Here is a 20173-nt window from a genome sequence, read left to right on the forward strand (position 1 = left end):
AATTATAAAATAAGGGAGGTATTTCTAAGTCATCAAGTAAGTTATTATATACAAAATACAATGCAATTAAAATATCATTTACCAAATATATCTTGTTCCAGCACACATAAATGTGTTTACTCTTGAAAAAGATACATGTACCGGCCATATTTAATTTATGCAAATTAAGTCACTTTCCCCCACCTACATCAATGTACATTTTCGATATGTTGTCTAAGGTGGGTTGAGAACAAATTACAACAAAAATAAATTATGTTGCAATTTGTTCTAGGTTAGGCCTCTTTTAACCTTAGATTGGCTGGACTATGTATGTGCTGATTCTGATGTATCGTTCTACAGTGCCGTACTATAAAATGACTAAATCAATATGATGGTGTGCGTTTTGTTAATGGCTTCCATATAATCAATAAGCCTAATGGAGTGGTTTAAGCGAGGGTGCTGCCACATTTAATTAGATTTTGTTTGTAACCATTATGCTATTTTGCAAACATTATTTACTTGTCACGAACATAGTGGACAGAGCACTTAAATGAAATTATAAAATGAAATTATTGTCTGAAATATGAATAACAATGACGCCATTGACCAATGTCTTCAAGCGCAGTGGCATGAATATAAAACGATGACACACGATGAAACTGTAAATCACAGTAGACGCGCATCAGACCTAAGTCCCTGCTTTTTCAATTATCTCGTGGGTACTGGGGTTTTTTCAGAGATACGATTCTACTGTAATAATGATCATGCAATTTTGACCTAGAGATTACTATTAATTTATGCATTCTTCTTTCAAGATTAAAACAAACCTATCAAAAAACAATGTATCCCCTATCCTAAAAAAGAAGACATTCCTCAACATTTGGAATGGCGTCAAAAGACACCAGCGTGAAAGTTAAAGACACTAAGTCCGCTTGGCATGCTGACACTAAGGAGGATAATGTCGGTGTTGCTGAACTGTGGAAGGATTTTACACAAAATACCGGATTCCATGCGTTCAACAAACTGAATCCAGGAAGACGTTTTAACATTCGATTGTAAGTATAAATATTCCAATATTAAAGGGACATTCCTGAGTTTGATGCAATTTTTAAGATGTTATCGACTAACAGAGACTTTTTTAACGATTGTAATTATATATCAACTATATTTTTCTCCATAAAATTTTAGTGGTTGTATATTAAACGTATTTCTGATTGTTTTAATATTTGTACCAGTTTAAATTTCATTTTATTTCCTAAAATATTGTTTTTTCGTACGTACGAAATTATTTGAAGACAAAATCCAGTTTGGGCTTCTTACAGATATTAAGACAACCAGAAACACATTAAATATACAGACACTGATATTCTAAACAAGAAAATATATTTAATATGTACGTTTAATCGTAGAAACATTGTATTAGTCGGAAACGTCTTACAGTGCAGCAAACTCAGGAATGACCCTTTAATCTAGTAGTATGGCTTCAAGCTTCAGTTTCGTTCTGATTACGTAACCCTGGGCGGGAAAGGAAAAGCGTTCTCTTGAAGTCGATATATCTATAGATTAGTGATGTTCCAATGATCGATTGTAATAACTCTACTAGTGAAATTATCGATTATGAACATTTATAATTGAGTGTCGTGTAACATGCTAATTGTAACTATTCCTATTTTTTAAATGGTGGAATTCTGTTGTCTTATCTTTGTACTAGTGTTCTTTAATTTACTATAAAACTACTGTCTTATTTTTGTACCAGTGCTCTTTTAATTCATTCTAAAACTACAGTCTCACCGTAGAGGTGTGGTCTCACTTTTGTACCAATGTTCTTTTAGTTTCTCTAGAGTTGTGGTCGCATCTGTGTACCAGTGTTCTTTAATTCACCCTAGAGTTGTGGTCTCATCTCTGTACTAATGTTCTTTAATTCACCCTAGAGTTGTGGTCTCGTCTTTACACTAATGTTCTTTAATACACCCTAGAATTGTGGTCTCATCTTTGTACCAGTGTCTTTAATTCACTCTAGATTTGTGGTCTCATCTTTGTACCAGTGTTCTTTAATTCATTCTAGAGTTGTGGTCTCTTCATTGTACCAGTGGGGTTTTTTTAATTCACCCTAGAGTTACGGTCTCATCTATGTACTAGTGTTCTTTAATTCACCCTAGATTTGTGGTCTCATCTTTGTATTAGTGTTCTTTAATTCACCCTAGCGTTGTGGTCTCATATTTGTACCAGTGTTCTTTAATTCACCCTAGAGTTGTGGTGTCATCTTTAGGTAATTCTACAACTATGGTTTCCTCTTTACCACACCCTAGAACTGTAGTCTTCATTTTATGTCTTAATTAAGCTATGGGTAGCAGTGTACAAAATGGAACCTCACCAGGTCAAAGTTCGAAGAACAGCTAACTTTGAACGGCGCATTAAGGCCATGCGTGCCTTTGGTGAAATATGCAATAAGACATTTTGTCACAAAAATGTTGCTTCATTTGGCCAGAAAATTATTGTAATTTAATATGAACCACTATCAGTGTACTTGCTACTGTTGTGTCTGAAACATTTGCAAGGTCCAACTAAAAACCGGATGACTATGGTTTCAAATAGGCTTATCGTTATTTCTGAAACTAGTAGTTTGCCACACGTTTTGTAAAGGGTAAGAAATTGTAGGATTTTCATTCATAGTGCATATGTTAATACAAAATGTTAATGTATCAGCTTTGGCCACATATGTTTTTATTGTCGTCTATGTCAATTGATTTGGTGATACACACCCTGAAGTCGCATCTTTACTTTAGAGTTCTTAACCAATATTTTATCTTTAAGTCATGGCAAATTCTTACTGTAACTACTTTTATTTTTCAGTATCCTATGGTCACTAGTTATCATGGGCATGTCGGCGTATCTCATTTATACGGTTATTACAGAACTAAAGAACTACTATAGTTATCCACAGATGACAGAGTTCAGAGTCGAAAGGAAACAAGAGATTGAGTTTCCGGCAGTTACAATATGTAACCAGTGTCCACTGAACGCTTCTGCCATGGGTATGGATGAAACTCTCAAAAACTATTTCTTCTTGTCCCGAACTCACATGGGCAACTTACATGGGTCAATCAACTGGACTAACACAACGACGTATGGCGACTTCTACACAAGTGAACATTCTGTCGAATGGTGGAAAGAAAAGTATGGTAAACTTGAAACGTTGACCAAATTTTGTAAGTTCCAAGGCTCATATATGCCCTGTAAGGAGATATTTAAACCTGTTTTCACCGAGGTGGGGCTGTGCTACACGTTCAATGGCAATGTCAGCAACAAACGGAACGTGTCTCTGTCAGGAGCCGACAACAACTTGGTAGTCATACTTATGGCTGAACAACATCAATATGTTTACAACCAACAATTTTCTGCTGGTTACAAGGTAAAATTACCGAATCATCCACGTCCCTTATTGCGCTATGCTTTAAATTCCGTGATGTTTGTTTTTCTCGTGCATAATGCGCGTAATCAACATCAGATTTGTTGTTGTCCGTTGAACGTTCATTTCAGAAATATTTTCATAAAAAACAAAATTTAAGCAAGGAAATATCTTAATATAAAACTTTACAAAATCCTTGGATATTGCTGGTATCGGATACAGATTGACTCATAGAAATTGTGTTAAAATGGAGGATATTGAATTAACATTCGCTGAATGTCACATGGCCTCACACATGCCACATCAATGAACTGATTCTTAATTAAAACAAATTGTTCAGTCAAAATTATTTATAGTTGTTCTGAATGGATTATGTCTATTAGTCATTATGCATCATATCTTTTCAAATCGAATGTAATATTTGAAAAATGAATGTCTATCAACTTGGGGTATATATATATATATATATATATATATATATATATATATATATATATATATATATATATATATATATATATATATATATATATATATATATATGTATATGATGTGTGTGTGTATGCGTGTGTGTGTGTGTGTGTGTATATATATATATATATATATATATATATATATATATATATATATATATATATATGTGTGTGTGTGTGTGTGTGTGTGTGTGTGTGTGTGCGCGCGAGCGTATGTGTATATGTATATGTGTGTGTATATGTGTGCATGTGTGTGTGTATGTGTGTATGTATGTGCGTGCATGCGTGTTATTACCAGTGTGTTTCGGTATCCCCAATATCATATATTAAGAAATAAAATTGATTTATTTTTAATCACCCGATATACCTATATATTCAAATATAAATATTGTACATTTTACTTATTTATTTAAGATTCTGCTTCATGACCCAGAAGATCACCCAGACTCGGTAACAACTGGAATCCTGGCTGCTCCCGGATTTTCTACATATGTGGCCATGAAGAAAACTACAGTATGCTGCTAATATAACTCTCAGAATATCAAACGTCGAGTATCTCTACTCGATAGCGTATATGGTGCAGATATTTCTAAACGTTCGTACTGCAATAGTAACATATTTCGATCGACATACCTAAAATTACATATTAAATACATTTTCGGGTATACAATATTGATGCCTGTATACACAAGGCGTTTCTGTGGTCATCCTAATTTTAAACTAGCCCAATCAGGATTTTAGGGTCCAAGAATTCCATTTGATCGATGGACATGTTTTTTATGAACTTTTTAGCGTCATTTTTCTGAACTACTGCATGCAGTTTATATGGAGTTGCCATGATGATAAAGTGTTTAGACTTTGAAAAACCCCAATTCCAGAGTTTATAAAGGTTCATAAGCACGAGGCCTGGTCCACTAAAAAGTAAAACTGATTTAAATATACATAAATAGAAAGATGCACTTAAGTATTTCATAATTTGATAAAGATATATTGTATATTCAATTCCTTGTACAGCATTTGGTTGATATCCTTAGCAACCGGTCGCAGCAATATGTACATAATATACAATTACATTTATTTTTGTCAAATGCGACTTTTGTTTCAACTCATAATTATGTCAAGAATCATATTTGCAAGCATCAGTGTTTGACATAACAATAGACTTTAAAAATTATACTGGTTTCTCTCGCGTTTTCCACCCGTCTGTCTGTCCGTCTATTTATTTGTCTATCTTTTCCCTTCATAAACTGAATATATCATCTTACTTTCAGTTCAATTTCTTGCCGTCCCCATTCAAGGCGTTTGGTGGGACCGAGTGTGTTGACACAACGTCAGCCTTGTTCAACAATACGCTAAAACACTTCGAACGCTACACACACGAACATTGTCTGCTAGAGTGCGCTGCTGAGTTTATCTTTGAAACGTGTGGCTGTGTCATGCCCAATGATCTACGTAAGAAAATCTATTACACTGAAATTATCACATTTAATTAAGTTATAATATTTTATCAACACATTCGAAAAAAACTTAAGCAACAAGCTTAAATAAATTGGAATGTTTAATATTGATAATGCCTCGGTGGTGTCGTGGTTAAGCCATCGGACATGAGGCTGGTAGGTACATTCTCCCACCTTTCTGTCCTGGACGGAGGAGCCGGTATGGGTTGACACCTGCGCCCATGACAGGCATGCGCTACAGCAGCTAGCTCTGAATTAGCACGTTACACCCTTAGACCAGACCAAATCCCAGCCAGAGCGAGTTTTAACGACTTAATGGGTAGGTGTAAGACCACTACACCGACGTCTCTCTCACTAACCACATACACTCTGTACTGGACAGACAGTCCAAATAGCTGAGGTATGAACCTTAATGGATATAAACACGAAAATAAGTGGAAATGAATGAATTAATTAATTAACGTTGATGTTTGGCGACTTAAGAAATTATCATCTTTATCACCCCTACATCCCATGGGTTTATTTCGGCATTATTTGCACTCACTTTTTTCCACTGATGCATTACCCTAAAATAATCATGCGACAATTAATGGAATATATATTATAAATCTGAATGATAAAACCGTAATACATTATCAGGGCCGCATCTCTGCACAATGCAGTTTAATGGGCATTTGGCAAAGAGGACTGCCATTTCCAGACTAGTTTACTGAATCCAAACTAGCATCAGCCAGAGCTCATTAGAGTAAGTACAGCTGTAATGACTCATGAATGGCTGTCATAACAGTGATGATATCAGGTGTTCGCCAACGTTGAGCATATCATGCCTCACTGGTAGCACCCGTCATGAATACTGCCAGCACAGCTGTCAAATGTGTGTTTTGTGTCCATGTCTTTTCTTTTTACAGCACTTGGTCCAATTTGTTCTTTGAAAGCTCAAGCCGAATGTTACGTGCCTACGCTGAGTAAGTACATACAAACAGAATTTTATTTTGTTAAAATTAATTATATGTGAAAATCGTAATTTTGACAGAAAATGAGGTGATGTAAATATGTATTAATTGTTACAAACAATAATGCCATTTTAGTTGTACCATTCTGGGGGATTCTGTTATTCTGTGGCAAAAGAAAGGCCGCTCAGCCAGTTCGATTTACGTAGCGACTACTAGCGTGTACTCAGAGAAGATATAATTGTTGTGTATTGCAAAAAAACACTAGTTGATTTTTATAGAGTTTACTCGAACAAATGCGAGTGCCCAGGCAAATTGTGGATGCAAGGAAGTGTGCAGTTTCACATCATATGACGTCCAGATATCTACAGCAGCCTTCCCGTCCCAGCTGTGGGCCAAGTACCTTCTGGACAAACACTTAGCTGAAGATGACAAATACATTAAGTACTACACTTTCTTATTATCATAATCAGGGTTATAATCCGTTTGCGTCAAACGGGAACTGATAAATTGGCATGTAACTGTAATAAATAAAGTTAAAATCAACATAAAAATATATTATTAAGTTTTTAACCCATGCAAATTAAAGGGACATTCCTGAGTTCGCTGCAATTTTTAAGATGTTATCGACTAACAGAGACTTTTTAACGATTGTAATTACATGTATATGTATATTATATGTATATTAAATGTATATTAAACGTGTTTCTGATCATTAGACCGGCCTCGGTGGCGTCGTGGCAGGCCATCGGTCTACAGGCTGGTAGGTACTGGGTTCGGATCCCAGTCGAGGCATGGGATTTTTAATCCAGATACCGACTCCAAACCCTGAGTGAGTGCTCCGCAAGGCTCAATGGGTAGGTGTAAACCACTTGCACCGACCAGTGATCCATAACTGGTTCAACAAAGGCCATGGTTTGTGCTATCCTGCCTGTGGGAAGCGCAAATAAAAGATCCCTTGCTGCCAATCGGAAGAGTAGCCCATGTAATGGCGACAGCGGGTTTCCTCTCAAAATCTGTGTGGTCCTTAACCATATGTCTGACGCCATATAACCGTAAATAAAATGTGTTGAGTGCGTCGTTAAATAAAACATTTCTTTCTTGTTTCTGATCGTTTTAATATTTGCACTAGGTTAAATTTCATTTTATTTCCTAAAATAATTTTTAAATCCAGTTTGGGCTTCTTACAAATATTAAGACGACCAGAAACACATTGAATATACAGACACTGATATTTTAATCAAGAAAATATATTTAATATGTAAATTTAATCGTATAATTTTTTACATATAGAGATTTTTAGTTTTAAAAATATTTGTTGTGATGGTGTGCGTTAATAACTCAGTACTATCTTTTAATATGAGTTTTAACATTATTCATTATAAAGTTATATATGCCAATTCATCGGTTCCTTTTCACGCAAGGGGATGTAAGTAAGTGGCAGAGTTCATGGCTGGGATTCTTTGATACTCTTCAGTAATCTTGTTGAGTTATTCCCCATTTCAGTTAGTGCTCTGTAACAGGGCGTAGCCCAGTGGTAAAGTGCTCGCCTGATGCGCGGTAGGTCTGGGAATATTCCCGTTCTATCCCGTGCACCACGTCTGGTGCATCAAAGGCCGTGGTACGTGCTAAATATGAATGAATTCATGTTTAGCAACACCCCAGCATGAAATATACATCGGCTATCGGGTGTCAAACTACGGTAGTGCATATAAAAGATCCTTTGCTACTAATTGTAAAATGTGGCGGGTTTACTCTCTAATACTATTTATCAACATTACAAAAAAAGCCGATGAGTAATAATCAATGTGCTCTAGTGGTCTCGTTAAACAAAAACACATTTTAATTTTAACAGTAACCTGATTTTATCTCACATTACTTGGAAATTACTTTTGATAATTTATTGATTGATGCTAAGGTAACTAAAAATATATTATACCCCTCGCATTAAAATTAAATTAATTCAGTATACCCATATACTGGTGTTTTCAGAGCATTTCGAAGCTCCTTATAACATGTCTGATTATTTCAGTGTAACAAATTAGTATCACTAACATATCATCAGGGTGTATACCACCAAATAAACGACAGTCGTAATATATGCGGTTAAAACTATCTGCAGCGTATCAATCGACATATACACCACGGATATAAATACTACTACCCCTCTCCCTTAAAGTAAATCAGAAAAAATGGGGTTACGCTGCTCATAACAGGTGAGGTATATGACTTCCCTAGTTTCGACAAAATAATAGTACTTTTTTATTACAGGTACCCCATACTTGTTTCAAGCACAAGGCTACTTTAACTTAGATGAAATAAAATTGCATACATTTTTTGCCCAAATGAAATTTGTTTTTACAACACACACTCACATTTATCACCAATGAGAGGACTTGTGATATTAACTGCTCTATCAAAAGTTGAGTGCACCTGTTCTTGAACTCTGACCCAGCCGGAAGTTATTTGGTTTAGTACTACCATCAAACATAATAGTAGTAATATTTCCAATATTGGTATTTTATGGTATTGTAAACATGTCAATGTAACTAATGACGACATACGCATTATTTAACAGAAATAATGCACTGGAACTAAGGATCTTCTACAAAGACAAGATGGTTAAAACCGTGGATCAGCTGCCTGTGTACCAAACGGGAACAATAATTGGTAAGTGTCAGTCGCTTTGTAAAACATAATTAAATATGATCGACCCGTAAGCGTCAGAAGCAGGGTGGAGCCAAGTGGGCAATGGGACCTCAACTCTGAAGCGGGAGCAGCCAGCACCCCACCCCCACTCCCACCCCACCACCAGTTGAAAGGCGATATTAATATGGATTTGAATGAATATTGTTTTGTTTTTAATCCAGCAGTTCACAAGAATGGAGCTAATAATTCTCCATGTTTGTAGAAATTGTTTTATTATGACTAGAATTGATTATAAACATTCCAAGTTATAAAAATTATGTGTGTTGTGGTGGTGTGTGTGGATATATATAAATGTGGTTAAATAGTGTATGTATGTGTATGGAGAGAGAGAGAGAGAGAGAGAGAGAGAGAGAGAGAGAGAGAGAGAGAGAGAGAGAGAGAGAGAGAGAGAGAGAGAGAGAGAGAGAGAGATCATATTTAATAACTGGCACCCACAGTTGCCGACAGTACGATATGTCTTCTGAAGTTAGTCTATTACCTTTAGTATTCTTGTAGGTTAGTTTATTACCTTTAGTATTCTTGTAGGTTAACTAGGTTTTAGTTCGTATTTATTGTAGAATCCTAATGAAATGGTGTTCAGTTGTCACAAGCACTGGCTGTGTCCTACAACGTAGGAAAGGTACATCGCCCTGGGTGGTGGGCATCCTTCTAAAGACAAAACACCTGATAGTGATTCATGATAAATCAAGATTCAGACTTATTCGGTTTATACCGGCCTCGGTGGCGTCGTGGTTAGGCCATCGGTCTACAGGCTGGTAGGTACTGGGTTCGGATCCCAGTCGAGGCATGGGATTTTTAAGCCAGATACCGACTCCAAACCCTGAGTGAGTGCTCCGCAAGGCTCAATGGGTAGGTGTAAACCACTTGCACCGACCAGTGATCCATAACTAGTTCAACAAAGGCCATGGTTTGTGCTATCCTGTCTGTGGGAAGTACAAATAAAAGATCCCTTGCTGCTAATCGGAAAGAGTAGCCCATGTAGTGGCGACAGCGGGTTTCCTCTCAAAATCTGTGTGGTCCTTAACCATATGTCTGACGCCATATAACCGTAAATAAAATGTGTTGAGTGCGTCGTTAAATTTATTCGGTTTATCTCCCTTGCCTTCACGTTATGAAACTGCTTTTATTGATTTTTGTTAGTCAGTATTTCACGTGATTTTTGTGTTTAAAAACGTGACCTATCACCATTAGTGATTGGCTATAATTGTAATTTTGTCTTTCTATGTTTCAGCAAACCTCGGTGGTCAGATGGGTATTTGTCTTGGAGCCAGTATCCTGACATTAACAGAGCTGGCAGAATTTTTTGTATTTTTGCTTATGTACATACTACACTACTTTAAACCAGTGAACACTGTGAAAACTATCACCAACCACTAATCATTTTATTTTGGATGGGTTTTTTTTACATGGATTGGTATAATACATGTCATGTCTGATTGTACCATTTATCGTTAGCAGTAATAAGTATGCATTTGATAATCAGTAAGTTACTCTTTGTTGTACCTTAGTTTTATATTATGTTTTATAAACGATAATAATGAACAAACCTTAAATACAGCCTTTATGGAGTAGCTTTTATATACATTGTTCAAATATTTTTACATATATGAGATGCTCTAAGCAGATAAATACTTGTATATATTACCGTTTATAGTAAAGTCGACCACAATAAGGCTGTACACAGTAACTGCTTCATTTGGTTGCACTAGATTTACTTGAAAATCATTTGTCGTTACTGGGTTAAAATTATGAATCTACATATTAGATCTAGATGTTATCACCATTTTATTATCGTTGTTGTTGTTGCTGTTGTTTTTGCTACTGCCGTTGTTGTGTGGGAGTTGTGTACAAATAGAGCACCTTCTGGATGATATTTGTCCTTTGCAAGCCAGATTCTGAGAGAGTACGTTGGTGTTGGTGTTTTCCCCCCAGATTTAATGTATACAGAATATTCACAACCAGTATGTTGGACATCACTTCTAAGGCTTGTGATAGGCTGTTAGAGGCCATCATCCAAGTGTTTCAATTAACTACAAATCAGAACGACAAACCCGTTATCCAGAACCAGGTGTTCGCGAAAGGTGAGCTTATGACCCACCGGTGGAGAGTACAAAGCTCAAGTTAAGTATTTTAATTATATCTATTTATTACGTAAATTTATTACGTATCGTAACGACAAAGGGATAAAATTAATATCCCATCCAGATGAACCTTATTATTTTTTCAATCTATAAAATGAGACTGCTTGATATTTATTGCATCTGTTCTTTGTAAATAATAAGATTATATAAACTGACGATCAAAAGAAAGTATACCGATTATTTTTTTCAAAGTATTAAAACCAACACAAAACACAAGTTGATGCAAATGTTATATTTTGAAAATATAATAATTTGGCGATAAATAAACACGAGTATACTCAATAAAACCCATAAAATGAAAATATCACAGTGCACAACAGCACTAGGGGTGAAATGTGCGATTTCATAAAGGACCACTCATAACGAAGGTGGATAAATTTGACCACAAACAACATGTTTCAATAGCGTGTATGTCCACCATGTGCAAGTATGCAAGCATGGACCCGACGTCGGACAGAGTTTGTTAAGCCCCTAATGACGACATCAGGTATTGCCCTCCACTCCTGCCTCAGTGCCTGTACCAACTGATCCCTGTTCAGTGGAGTGTTAGGACGACGTCGAATTTGCTGGCCAAGATGATCCCACAAATTTTCTATCGGTGACAGGTCAGGTGAATGGGCAAAACATTGACGTTGTTTGCGGCGAAGAACTGTTGCACCACACGAGCTGTGTGAGGTCTGGCATTGTCCTGTTGAAACAAGAGTCTAGGATGGTGTTGCAAGAACGGTAACAGGACGGGACGTAAATTCTGGTTGATGTAACGGTGTGCGTTAAGATTTCCGTCAATGACAATAAGGTCTGTCCGCTGTTGGCCACAAATACCGCCCAAACCATCACAGATCCACCACCAGACGGTTCAGTCTCCTTAACACAGCACGGAGCTGTTCTCTCTCCTGCACGTCGGTATATCCGAGTCCTACCATCAGCTATGAATAACTGGAACCTGCTCTCATCAGAAAAGAGTACACGTTGCCAGTTCCTATGTTGCCAACGTTGAAACTGACGTGCCCAACGTAAACATCGAAGTCGATGTTGCCTCGTCAATGTCATCCCTCTGAATGGTCGATAGGCCCTGATACCATGCTGTCGTAGTCGACGACGTACAGTGTGACGACTGATAACATGTCCAAGGCCAGTTGCTGCAGATGACGTCACAGTGAGGAATCGTTTACGTAAGTGTAAGATGCGGAGATGGCGGTCCTCGTTGGCTGTTGTGACGCAGGGTCTTCCACTTCGTGGTCTGTGTGCAGTCCTGCCAGTCACCTTGTAACGCTGTATTAACCTGGTGATCGTCAATTTTGTGCAATTCAGGATTCTTGCCACATGGGCATAACTCGCACCCACCTGCATCATACAAATCTCTCTCTCTCAATCTCTCTCTCTCAATCTCTCTCAATCTCTCTCAATCTCTCTCTCTCTCTCTCTCTCTCTCTCTCTCTCTCTCTCTCTCTCTCTCTCTCTCTCTCTCTCTCTCTCTTCTTCAGCAGTTAGCCTTACCATGTTCTCTGGTGTTTTACTGTTGACTGAGGCATGTTCTAAGCAATGGCACCCTTTTTTATACCCTTATGTACACGAGTATCATGTTTCTCGTGCAGTATAAATTTGATGAATAAACTCATTTTGTACGTGCGGCATCGCCCAAACGCAGCAGTGTGCGACTGTTCGTCATTGATTGCATTATAACGAACAATACTGGAACCTATCTAACATTCCTTGAACGTGTATTGTGTTTATTTATAATAAAAATAATTGGTATACTTTCTTTTGATCGTCAGTTTATATCGCCATCTTAGAATCAAAGAAAAATATTATATGTAGATGAATCTTAATTTTTCAATCTATTAAAGGCAAACTTCTTGTTATTTTTTACGTGTTGTTTGTAAATATTAATATGTTAAATATCGTAATTACATAATCAGACAAATATTCTGTAAGATGATCCTTACTTTCTTAGTCTATTGAAGATAACTTCTTGATATTTATTACGTCTGTTGTTTGTAACTAGAAATAGGTTATATATCGCAATTACAGAATCAAAGACAAATATTCTATTAGATGATGTTTACTTTTTCAATCTATTAAAGGTAACTTCTTGTTATTTATTATATCAATTGCTTGTTAAATAGTAATAGGTTATATATCGTAATTACAGAATCAGACATATGGCAATGCTATCCAGATGAACCTTACTTTTTCAATGTATTAAAGGTATCTTCTTGATATCTAATACATCTGTTGTTTGTAAATAGTAATATATTGTCATAATGCACATTTTGGGTTATGTTCAGGAAGGTGAGCTATCGCGGTCTTTCGCTAGACTGGTTTTTGGTGCCTAATGTTAGATGACTGTGATGTGATAGAAAATGTGAGTGTCATTCTGATTAAGACTTTCGTCACATTAATCAGAGTTCACGGCTCGACGCTTCTTATCCATGGGCGTACATGGGGGGGGGGGGGGGGGGGGGGTCGATGGGTTCGACCGAACCCCCACCCTGAAATCGCTTTTTTTATAATTTAATATATCTTTCATTGATATCTGACATTATTATATTTACTCAACATAGAAATGTATGCCCAATATCTCTGCAATCTATTTTGGAACCCCCCTTTTCAAAATCCCTGACATTATTATATTTACTCAACATAGAAATATATGTCCAATATCTCTGCAATCTATTTTGGAACCCCCCTTTTCAAAATCCTATGTACGCCCATGTTATCTTACGTAACCGGCAAATACATTTTATCACGCCAATATAATAAAGTAAGCACACATAATGAAGGTAAAATTTTAATATTGAATACATTTATCACATTCTGTGCTTGTGGGAAAATAAGCTGAACAACAAAAGATATAATTTAATTTTATAAATATTAATTTAGTTTTCTTTAATTTTACTTAAGATCGTTCAGTTTGAATCTCATAATATTACTATTTTTGTCTATTACAATTATTAATGGTACGTGAACATTTTAGGCTAATATATTATTAGGAAGTGAAAAAGTGATTTATTGTTAACCATTATTATTCATGTCAATAACAATTTAAAATGTACCATGTAAAATCTTTATATATATATATATATATATATATAATTTGAGCAAATATAATGTATGACATATATATATATATATATATATATATATATATATATATATATATATATATATAATTATTTGCGATTCTTTTGTTGTTCAGTATGAATAACGAATAACAGGTGAGGAAAATAAATTTGAGCGAATATGATGTATGACATAAATAAATAAATACATGTTTGTGATAAAAGTTTAGAAAATTGTTAATAGTAAAAAAAAGAATGACTAGCACACATTAACAACAAAACAAACAATGATACCTGTGTATAACACAGACGGATTGGGCATTGGTTTTGCAACGTCCAGTGTCCTCTCCTAAATACATAGAATATCTATGAATATGCTCAACAATACAACGTATTAATGAAAGTAACAAAAATATTAGTTTTGTAGTCATATTATACTCTTCAACCTCGTTACATCGATGGTTCAGAAAAATAAGCTTTGACGTTTATAGAAAATTGAATAATCTGGATTATTGTTTTATTCAAATTATATAACTTTGCATCTATCCTGTTACATACACCCCTTCTTCCACCGACCAACCCATACACCCAGGCATCCCCACCCACCCCCACCCCAGCCTAAAAACAAACAAAAAACCCCGCACCTACATTTAACGAAAACAAAAAAATGAAATAGTGGACTATTCTCATGTTTACAAAGAGTGAATATAACGAGTTCTGGTTGTCGGTCATCGATATAAAGGTTGAAAAGTCAATATCATACATGTAAATATACTTCCGTACAACAAACTGCATATAATGACACGTCCTGTGTGGTGTAGACTAGTTGCTGGATCATCAAGATTGGCTAGTATACATGGTATTTAAACACAACGATCGAATAACCAAACGTCTCCTGGCCTGGTGCTTATAAAACGTTTAAAATCTGGACTTGAGATTTTATAGAGTCTGAGACGTGAACGTCATGACAACGCCATACAAATTGTATAGGTGTGACGTCATCAGCGATTCCTGCTTAGCACAATTTTGTTAGTTTTTCCGGGTATAGGTAAAATAAATTTTAAATATATATTTTCAATGCTGGATATTTCATAGACCAAACCATAAATAGGTTTATATGTATTTGTGTCGAATTTATTCAATTCTCATCTATAGTCTGTCAAAAACGAAATGCATAGGTGATAGAGCAAGAAGAAAAGTGTTGGATTTTACAAAATATCGAGGTTTTTTGTACAATATTGCTGAATGACCATGTTTGTTAATGTTTCTGGAATGGGGCAGCATGCCCAAATGCACCCTAAACAAACGCACCCTAAAACAAATGCACGTTGTGGCACATTGTTCGACAATTGCAGGAAATCGGCGTGAAATGGTCAGATTTTGGCGAATGCACGTGAAACTCGGGGAAACGATTGGGGTAGTGATGGGTATTTAAAGCTGCAATGCTCGCAATGATGCCTCATTTCCATTTCGACGAAGACGAGTTACAAGATGCCAAGACTAAGTCTGCCGAATCGAAACATTGCAATAGGCCGCCTCCAGTTAGGTGAATCGCAGTCGCACGCCACATGAACGTCCATCAGAGCACCATTTCATGTCTCTGGGACAGGTACCAGCCGTTTCAATCAGCTGAAGACCGGCACAGAAGTGGAAGACCTCGCATAACAACTGCAGCACAAGATCGCTACATCCAGGTTCTGCATTTGCGTCACCGAACTGTCACAGCAACGAACACTGCTGGACGCATACCTGGTTTGAGAAGGGCGTCTGCACAAACCATTCGGAACCGACTTCGAGAAGCTGGTTTCCGGGCTAGGAGACAGTATGTTGGCTCCGTCCTGCGACGTCAATATCGACATTTACATGTTCGCTGGTGCACGAATGTACAGGGGTGGAACTTGGGAAACTGGCGGCGAATATGGTTCAGCGACGAGTCACGTTTCCTTCTACAGCGACGTGGACGACAACGTGTTTACAGACGCCGCAATGAACGTTTTGCCAACAACTGCGTCGCCCAAGTTGACAGATTCGATGACGGGAGTGTCATGATGCGGGGAGCCATCTCATACACGGACAGAAGTGAACTTGTGTTCATACATGGCAACCTGACCGCTATACGCTACCGGGATGAAATATTTTGCCGTCACATGCTTCCCATTTTGGATCGACTCTTTCAGCAGGACAATGCCAGGCCGCATACGGCACGTGTAAAAATGGATTTCCTACAGAATGAGAACATTAATGTGCTGCCATGGCCATCAATATCGCCAGATCTCAACCCCATTGAACATCTATGGGACGAACTGGACAGACGTGTACGCCAGCGTGACCCGGATCCTCAGACGCTTCCGCAACTGACACATGCATTGCAGGAAAAATAGGCTAGGATTCCACGTGCCCGGATTCAGAGACTCATTCAGTCTGTGCCAAGGAGATGTCGCGCACTGATTGCTGCTGCTGGTGGCCACACAAGGTATTGATTTCAGCGCCTTCGTGCGACGCTGTTTGGTGATGAAAACGCAAGTCCATGGCAAGAACATACTCATGTCAAATTTGACTGTGATACGATCATAAATAACGAAATTATGCCACTTTGTATTAAAGAGATAATTTCATGAATATTTCGCCTATGCGTTTCGTTTTTGACAGAGTATATTTATGCATGGACCACAATTTTGAAACACCTTTGTTTTCATTAAGCCAAACCCGATGTCGTTTGCTATATTTTTGAAGCTGGTATTATATCTTACAGTATTGGTTAGTCCAGTAGTACTAGTTTCAATTCAGTCCAATTAAAAACTATAGATAAAAGCAAACGAAAATGTTTAACGTTTTAAATAAGTGAAAACATATCAAACTATACAAGATATTAACATCGACATTGCATTAAAAACATTCAGTGGCGGATCTAGTGGAGAGGTACCTGCACGACACGTCCTCTTTCTTTAAAATAAATAAATATATTTTTAACATAGCGGCAAAAGCTGCAATCTCGTAGAAATGTATTATAATATTACTAATGCAAAATACAAAACACAACTATAGTCCCTCCCATCATTCTATGAACACTTTTTTTTAAAATAATTTCAGTTTTATTTGACGTAAGACGAAAAGTAAAAGTGTTTTGGAAATAACATAAATATACTATTTTTGTGGGACGGACCATAGTTTAAAGTTTATGACCACAGTTAGTAGAGAGAGAGAGAGAGAATCACGAGTCTTTTTTTAATATGGAAAGTATCAACCGAGTCTATGTTAATCTGTATTTGTCGAGGCTCGGATTCCTATTATGGTTTTAGCACACCCCGATTTTCAGCATCCTGGATCCGCCCTTGAACTGAAACTCTACTGTAATGAAAACCTAACAGTGTGTTACGCGCAAGTGCAAAAGAACAAATAGTCTACAAAATAGTTTGTCGTTAGGTTATCACATCACCTAATTTTTCTACATCGACTTAAAATATTTAAATAAAATCGAGTTAAAGCGAACAATTAATTTCAAAATTGTATACCATCATCGTATCCAAATAGAATCAGACATGTGCATACTGGTTTCATGTTCTAGACAATCTAATTAAAATTAGCTCCACTATTACATGTGGATCTAACACCAGCCAGTTGGAGCTCATGTCCACCAATCAAAACCTTACTTGCAGAATCCTGCCAGTGATTTAAAAATAATTTGAAAACATTCCGAATTATCCTGAGGGTATACGACATGTTTCGTGTGAATTACGAATGCCTTAAAACATGTTTTATTTGATAAAATAAATAATTTGTAATGTAAAACTGAAGACTGATTTAGTTGGGGTTTTTTTTTTTATAAATAAATAAATAATTTTTAATGTAAAATTTAAGACTGATAACCCACCTCGTACGTATTGGTATGGTTCGCTGTACTGCGGCCACTAAAATAGACTCGCCCGATATTTTTAGAATTTGTATGCTCCCAAATAATTTTATAAAAGGCGAAGTGTGATTGGTCAATATTTAAATTATTATTTACAGACGAAATGTTACCTGAACATTGGGGACTACGCAGTGTTGTTAGCAATCCGATTAAAATTAGTTCTACTGGTCTAAATAATTCACATGAAACATATCGTATACCCTCAGGATAATTCGGAATGTTTTCAAATTATTTTTAAATCACTGGCATGATTCTGCAAGTAAGGTTTTGATTGGTGGACATGAGCTCCAACTGGCTGGTGTTAGATCCACATGTAATAGTGGAGCTAATTTTAATTAGATTGATGTTCTAGACATAAAATGGAATCTTGTATAGCAACCACCTGACCATATAAGACATTAGCCGTCCCTTCCATACAAAACACTGTATGTAGTTTACCTCTCTATATATCTCGCCTGTTCATAAACCTGATTAGACAGGTTCGTATATAGTCTGTTTTCCGCACGTCGTTTCGCCATGATTATCTCATTTTTCACTGCAGAATGTATCTTGGGGTGGGGGGGGGGGGGGGGGGGGGGTTGCAAGTATCTGTGTTAAAACCCTTGATAGAACCCTCCTTGATACCATGTTCGGTTGCGCGTTACCAAGATGCCTTATGGGAAAGTTTGAAAACATTGTCGATCAGGAATATATGTATCCAAACCAATAGGCTATATTAAATGCTAGAAACACGCCGGGAAAAGCCAGTCTTGATATCTTATCGACTCTCCTTGCTCGATTTATATAGTCCAATTCGGTATTGTCCGTTGATTGTTTCTGAAAATAAATTTTAAAAGCAAATTAATATATACAACCTAACATTACCAATGCATTCAGGGGCAATAAATGAATTCCAAAAATAAAAGTAATAATAGAAAGACAAAAATGGGTAGTCTTTTCAATGAAACTATATATTCATCTACAAGCGGTTGGATGAGAGAAATAGTGGTTTGGCTACATACTCAGAAGTTTCTCTGAAACATTTGACAAATTTCCATATTTTAAGGACCTCTCCGCCTTATAATGATACCTTCGGTGAAAGCTCTTTGAAAATGTATCTGATAGTTGATCAGTAGCCCCGCAGCAGCGTAGGTATTTGTAACACAGATATTCAAGAGTAATATCTCTTTATTTTCAGTACGTACTTCTAGTTCGTTTGTGTCAAAAGGAAACCGATGAATTGGCATATAATTCTACATTGCATTAAGCTAAGAATTAAAACAAACAAAAGCTCATACCAGCTGGCATAACATATTTTGAAAATAAAAAACAGTGTAACTTAGAAAGTGTCTTTACAGATTACCATCAACTTGCATAGGTTAAATGTCCTATTCAGGCATGAACACAACTAATGAAACACCAATTGCACACGAAGTGTACTGCAGTAACAATTCAGGTGAAACTGGATGTATTGGATGTTCCATCATCTTGTCGTTACCCCTATGTTAAAACTCAGATTTAACAAATATAATTTGATTGTAATTTGTTAAGAAACCTTTGTTTATATACATAAAAACAGGCATACATACATACATACATACATACATACATACATATATATATATATATATATATATATATATATATATATATATATATATATATATATATACATGCAGATAGACGGGCGGGCGAACAGACAGATATACATGCAAGGAAGCATCCAGGCTAGGAAGAAAGGCAAGCAGATGGGTGAGCAAGCAAGCATGCAGACGCTCCTTTCAGACCCATTTATATGGGGAAACTTCATGCACATTTTCTTGCTAATAAACAAGCATCGGACACATGTGCTTGCTAAATAGTTAGCCAGCATCGAATTGGCTCACAATAGATTTTAAAACAATATCGGAACAGTGGAAACCAAACGCCTCTGCGTATCTCACGAGACGTCTACAGCCAGATCACTGCAGAATCTGGGGCAGTATACTGAAGAATTAGAACCTAAGACGTTGAGGTCGACGAGCTAAAACTAGACATTTATTGTTTAGGTCTGTACAGAACTCATCTCATGTTGACCTGTTATAGATGTTTCTGTAGCACACGA

General features: G+C 36.6%; 2 protein-coding genes across 2 annotated transcripts in view; one reads left to right on the top strand and one right to left on the bottom strand.

The window, feature by feature from the left end:
• The first annotated feature begins 864 nt into the window (after positions 1-864).
• Positions 865-11209, top strand: LOC121374472 (acid-sensing ion channel 2-like). The gene is made up of 8 exons (XM_041501570.1): positions 865-1034; positions 2833-3391; positions 4276-4374; positions 5133-5313; positions 6227-6283; positions 6550-6712; positions 8847-8938; positions 10209-11209. Exons 1-8 carry the CDS (start codon positions 865-867, stop codon positions 10352-10354), a joined length of 1467 nt encoding a protein of 488 aa, XP_041357504.1. The 3' UTR covers positions 10355-11209.
• Positions 11210-18683: 7474 nt separating this feature from the next.
• Positions 18684-20173, bottom strand: part of LOC121374473 (glycine receptor subunit alpha-2-like) — a 29443-nt gene continuing 27953 nt past the window's right edge. The window contains exon 8 of the mRNA XM_041501571.1: positions 18684-18906. Coding sequence (XP_041357505.1) covers positions 18772-18906 — 135 coding nt within the window. The 3' untranslated portion in view covers positions 18684-18771. The remainder of the gene's footprint in view (positions 18907-20173) is intronic.

Source organism: Gigantopelta aegis, chromosome 6 (assembly GCF_016097555.1).
Source record: "Gigantopelta aegis isolate Gae_Host chromosome 6, Gae_host_genome, whole genome shotgun sequence".
Taxonomy (NCBI): domain Eukaryota; kingdom Metazoa; phylum Mollusca; class Gastropoda; order Neomphalida; family Peltospiridae; genus Gigantopelta; species Gigantopelta aegis.

Bases quoted from the DNA above. Each gene is read 5' to 3' on its own strand.
- LOC121374472 (XM_041501570.1), top strand. From the start codon at position 865: ATGGCGTCAAAAGACACCAGCGTGAAAGTTAAAGACACTAAGTCCGCT. The intron at 3,392-4,275 runs GTAAAATTACCG...TATTTATTTAAG, and splicing joins AATTTTCTGCTGGTTACAAG to ATTCTGCTTCATGACCCAGA. The intron at 8,939-10,208 runs GTAAGTGTCAGT...TCTATGTTTCAG, and splicing joins CCAAACGGGAACAATAATTG to CAAACCTCGGTGGTCAGATG.